This window comes from Belonocnema kinseyi, chromosome 1, assembly GCF_010883055.1.
Source record: "Belonocnema kinseyi isolate 2016_QV_RU_SX_M_011 chromosome 1, B_treatae_v1, whole genome shotgun sequence".
NCBI lineage: Eukaryota > Metazoa > Arthropoda > Insecta > Hymenoptera > Cynipidae > Belonocnema > Belonocnema kinseyi.
Window position 1 is genome coordinate 92,610,749 of NC_046657.1, and position 6,105 is coordinate 92,616,853.

General features: G+C 30.1%; 1 protein-coding gene across 1 annotated transcript in view; it reads left to right on the forward strand.

The window, feature by feature from the left end:
* The first annotated feature begins 2,409 nt into the window (after window positions 1-2,409).
* LOC117170000 (putative odorant receptor 85d) overlaps window positions 2,410-6,105 on the forward strand; it is a 37,404-nt gene continuing 33,708 nt past the window's right edge. The window contains exons 1-3 of the mRNA XM_033356516.1: window positions 2,410-2,431; window positions 3,901-4,351; window positions 4,702-4,996. Coding sequence (XP_033212407.1) covers window positions 2,426-2,431; window positions 3,901-4,351; window positions 4,702-4,996 — 752 coding nt within the window. The 5' untranslated portion in view covers window positions 2,410-2,425. The remainder of the gene's footprint in view (window positions 2,432-3,900; window positions 4,352-4,701; window positions 4,997-6,105) is intronic.

Below are 6,105 nucleotides of genomic sequence, written 5' to 3' on the forward strand. Positions count from 1 at the left end.
AAAAAATATCCTTTTCAATTTTTTCGTAAAACAATTGGATGTTATTATTCATTTAATAACGATTATTTTGTTCATAATAAATAAGTGCATGTATTGTTTATTGCCACATCAAAACAACAAAAACTCTTATGCAACGGTACCGGTACCATGTCAAATGTCAAATTTCTTGGTTCTATTTTGATAAGTTCATTCGTGAAATAGATTTTGACGTCAGGAATTTGAACAAAACACTTTAGTACCATTGCATGGGCGTTTTTGTCGTTTTTTAGGTAACAAGAAGGCCGTCGACAAGGGGGCGATGATGCCAGTTTGTCCCACCCATCGACATTTTTGAAACATGTACATAATATCCATACATACTATCCTGTGTGCCGCTATATACCCCCCCCCAGGTTGTCTATGCTGCCCCCCCCTGATTTTTTCTGAATATTGCGTTGAGTAGCAATAAACAATACGATGCAGTTGTTTATGATCAACAAATATAACATTGTTTTGAAGAATATGTCTATATAAAAAATAAGTCTATAAAATTACGAATATTAACATAAGTTAGTTAACAATAATCGATTGAAAATTTTCTTATTGTTTCGTATTTTTTATAAAAAAAGTAAATCAAAAATTAAACCCAGGATTTTTTTGAAAAAAAATAAACGAAATGTTTATGTTTGGTGTATCAATTAAAAATTTTCCGAAAGGGTATTCGATGCGACCTCTTAGGTCCAACATAAAGTGTTACTGGCTCCCGAATCAACAAACAGACAAGTTGTGCTGATCTAGTTATTAATTTATTTTCCTATCTTCAAAAATTCGAGTAGAACAATACTTATTCTAATACTTAGTGTTCATCAGGGATATCTTTCGAGAAACTTTATTCGTATGGAATTACTTGAATTGAATGTTTAGTTGAATTACTTCTTTATGAAAATACTTGGAAAAAATTTATAATATCAATTATTTATAATATTATTTTATCGCAAACTACGTCCAATAAAATAAAGCGAACCCCTTTAAAATCGCAAAAACTTGTAAAAATCTCAGTTTTAATGGATTATTTGTTCATATGAAATTTTTTTGTTTATTCTTTAACTATAATTTATCTCTAGCTAACTTTTCTCTATTGAATAGAGAAAATTACGAAATCATTTTAAAAAATTGAATGGTCAGGAACCATAAAGCTCTGACCCTTATTCGGAGAATTTTTCAGGAAAACGAAAAAACTTTTCACGAAGTACGTATTGGGATAGTATTTTGAGGAACTTTATTATTTCATTAAAAATAGTCAAATTCAATTTTTTCACTTTCTGAAAAACCAGAACACGTAGGATAGATTGCACAAAACGAAAAGCCAAAAAAGTGAGTTTAAACATTTTTTTGAATTAGCTCCTTATGATTCCGGACTATTTAATTGATCTCCCCAAATCTGTTTGAAACCTTGTTATCTATTTTATTCTCTCACCGATCACCATTTCTCAATTCTCACCAATCCCTTTTGAAACTTTGTTATCTTTTTGGAACATGAAAGTTCACAATTAAATTTTCCCTCAAATAGGAAAATTATAAAAGATCACAAAAACGTAGATAGGTCCTTTTCAAAGAATGCAAAAAGTACACATATGTTGCTTGTCTCTACTGAAATTTTTTGACTGATCACAGGTGGAAAAGTCATTATTTTTTGTTCTATATATCAACTCAGAACAAACCTTCGTATGAACAATCACAAAAATTTAAAGTAGCAAATATATAACTCTCTTTTAAATTTTCAAGTAGAAAATTAACTTATTTCCCAATTATATTTATAACATTATTTCCCCACAAGTACAATTCAGTTTATTCTAATAACTGTCCTTTCACGTTACTAATGTATTCTTCGAATATAAGACCATAGGTATATAATTCTGATCTATTATGTTATACCCTCGTGCTCGTGTTTTCCCACGATGCACAAAAAATTATGGGCGCTTCGCCAGTTTTTACAAACTATAATTATGCACGAGTTCCTAAGATACTTTTTTCCGTAATGATAGCATTTCTTATGTCTACCCAGACACAATTAAATAATTAAAAGTTAGTAGATGGATGTCCCTAGAAGTAATTTCTTTTCACAATTTTTTAAAATGTATTGATCTCTAGAATGAATTTGTAATTTCATACGTTCTTTCATCCTTATACTTCTCCCGTTTTTCTAATAAAAAAATTGCCAAAATTCGCTGTTTCCCCTTTCAAGAATTTTTCAATATTTAAGTGAAAATAAAATTAAAATGTAACTAAACCATCTTTACTCATTAATTATCTATTGCGATAAATGAACCTTCAGGTAAGGAACGCAATGCAAAATTGATTATCTAATGAATTTACTTAGAAGGTTGGAGCGTGTTCTCTTCAGCAGTATCGTTCCAACCTTTCATGAAACGCGTTCAACTTAAAAATGCCAGTAAGAAGTGTTTTCAAATCTGCTAATAGTAAACATATTTTATAAAGTCAAAATGACACTTTGTAATCAAATTAAAATATCTAACAAGTTAGAAAAATACGGGATATAAACTGTTTCAACATACGTATACATTTTTTATATAAATTATTATGAGGTTTTACGTATGGTTTCGAATACTTCCGACTCATCAGAATATATTTTTCGGAGTTCCATCTTTATAAATAGAGTCATTCTATATTTTTGATCGCAAAGAATTTCATTTCCTTTAAATTTGGGAATTTCTAAATTTGTCAGCTATGTTACCATGAAAAATCAAAGAGAATCTTATCAATATAGCGTGCATTCATATTTATGATTTATTTCAGTTATATTAAAGTAAAACAATATTGTGTGATTCTCTAATTATAAATAAATTCAATAATACCATACTAATATAAAATTAAACTATAAATGCAAATAATCAAATACTAAGTCTGTCGAAAATATTCATTTTTGTCCATTTTTATCGGTGCAAAAAGAAATTTTCACCAACACTGAATAGAGAAATGTAATTTTGACGTCGTTTACTGTTAACTTTGGTGACTTAAATTAGTTTCGAATCAAATATATGATGTATATTTATAGCTCTTTTCTTTAGCCCTGACTAAATAAATTTGTATATTTTATATTAGATGCTCATACAAAATTTTTGAGTTCAAACGTTTGTACTGCAGGTTAGGGGAACAGCATTAAATCGGGCAAACCTAAACAGATCTTTGAATTTAAATAATAATGCAAGCGATTTTGTTGCAGTAAGCATGGAGCATGTAGTTCGGTATCCTAGATTTACTTTATATATGACAAACATATTACGGAAATGAATTAAAAACTTTAATTTTTGGTTTTCGTGAAATGTAGTACCTGCATAAAGTTACACATTTTTTTAGTTATAATTATTATGGTGTAATATTATAAGCTTTCCCTCAAACTTGTTTCAAAAAGGTTACGTACCGAACTTAAAAAACGGTGAAAGAACATTCACGAGTAAGTGATTACGAGTATACGCACGCCCGTACGTAGTACTTGAGTAAACACGTTTTATATCAAATTTAGTCGATTCTATTTAAGGTTAAACCACTAGAACGTCACTACTAGACTTCAAATTACAGAATAAACAAGACCAATATTAATTTTACTGCCAAATAATTTCTTTTTAATTGACTTTACCTTGCTCCAATGGTAAATAAAACAAATAAATTGTCAAAAAATAACTTGAATAAACTTTGTAAGGTGAATATTATACAATGACCTTTAATGCTAACAAATGTTTAACGTTAATAGTGCCAAAATCGTTGGAGGAACCTTGAGATATAATTAATCAGAATTGTTTTTTTAAACTATTTTAAATTACATGAATTACCACAGTTAAATTTGAGTTTTGGTACGAAATTTCTATATTTGCTTACGCACCCTAATCAATATGTTGTCAGGATCAAAAGGACTTGGATGGCGCAGCAGACATTTTTTCCTGGAACAGGTGGTTGTTGTCAAAACTAGGGTTGTGGCCAGCCGAGAAAAGCGATTTTCGATTTGGTCTTAGTTTTGGATATTTTATGTATCATATGACGATGGAGTACTTAGATTTGTTTCTATTTATCGACGACCTAGAACATGTTATCATGAATTTAACAGAGAATATGGCCTTTTCACAAATAGTTGTAAGGATGCTCATGCTTAGGGTCTACAATTTTGAACTGGGCGAAGTCGTATCGGAAGCCATGACTGACCTTGATATTAGAAAATACAAAACTGAAGAAGAAAAAGAAATGGTCATTCAATATAATTCGAGATCAAAAACATTTGTGAAGTTATTGATGGCAAATGTTGCTCTAACGGCAACGTCTTATTACTTTCAACCAATTCTTGGTCAAATTGGTTCTCGTGAGTATAAATATTTACCTGGCCAGTGCAACAGTGCGAACATTATTATCGCGCAAAAAAATATAAAGAATTCATATATTAGTATGCTGAGAAAATATTTTATTTCATTAGTAAGTATTAAAATACAAACAATAAAATAATACTTTACGCTCGCGCTTTATCCAATATTTTTTCGGCATTTGTATGAAAAAGTCCAACAATTTTCCATAAGCTTGGCTAGTCGTCCCGAAAATTCGGTACTACTAGTTCATCACCTTTTCCAACTCCACAATTCGTTCGGGACGACTAATCAGAGCCAATTATTAACCTGATTTTAAGGAAAAACTTATGTCATATTTATTATTTTTTAGTTATTGGGCCTGCTGATAATTCGACATTTGTTCTGCAACTTCCATATCGCTTCTACTGTTTTTACAAAGTGGATGAGGTGCAATCTTACATGTGGACGTATTTTTCTCAATTTCCTTTTGTTTTCGTCAGCGGATTTGGCCAAAGTGCAGCGGACTGTCTTATGGTGACCCTTGTTTATCATGTGTCTGGTCAATTGTCCGTTCTTGCACAAAGAATTAGCAATTTAACCGTCGATTCACGAACATGCACGGGAGAAATTAAAACCGTCATCAAGGATCACATTCGCCTTTTAAGGTATGAACTATTTGGTTCTGTTTAACCATGCGTTTATTTTCAATAAAGTTGAAAGTTTTTTAGTTGGATTAGACAGACGAATGTGATTATTCGCATAAATGTGACGAAAAAAGTATAGAGATCCAATTTTTCTAAAACTCCCTTTCTACTGATTATTTGATTCCCTGATTCTAAATTTCATATTAAAAATGATAAATTTAAATCAGACATTGTTACGCACTAGAAATAAGAACAACTATATTTCAATTTTAATTAGTAATGCCATAGTGATACAAGGTTTTATAGTTTTATACCTTTATAGTTTTATTGTATAATTATACATTAAGGTTTTTTTATAAACATAAAGTAAGGTATATTAATTAATATATTGATTTTATTATAATTCATCAATCCATCAACATATAGAAATGGACCGGCAATGCTGTGGGGAGTACGGTAATGGGCTCTAGAGAGAGAAAAACATATGAAATGTAGACCTATCTCTTTCTAGATGAAGCTGATTGGTCGAGAAGATTTTCGTTGGGTGAAGTTTGGCGCAGTCCAGGACCGTGCTTTGTGTCGCGAGTGCCCCAATAATGTGACGTTCATCGCACTTTTCAGAATTGACTTATTTATAATTTATTTAATTATAATTTATTGTAAATAAATATAAAAAATGGTGTCAGCCTGTGTAATTTGTGGACGCTGTCAAGACGTTTATATGGGGATATGTTTTCATACGTAAGTAAAGTTATTGAATATAGTAAAATAAAAAATGTTACAACAAAAACAAAACCTCAAAATATGAAGTTTTGTACCTATGCAATACAAATGATTATTTTTAATGTTATAGAAATATTGTTCAAATTTTTGACAGTTATACATTATTTTTGAACTCACAAAACGATTATTATTGTAGCATTTTCAAACCAATTTCAAGAAGAATTGAAGGTTACCAAGTTTTTAAAATAATCTATCTGAAACAGGTTATTTTACATAAATGTTCTTTAAAATTAAATTTATTATTACTACAAAGGGGGAGGGTCGGTAAGGCCGGTTTTTGGCCTAATTTATTTTTGGACCAAAAAATCTGAAAAAATCATGGTAGTATCTTATAAGTATCCCGAGTC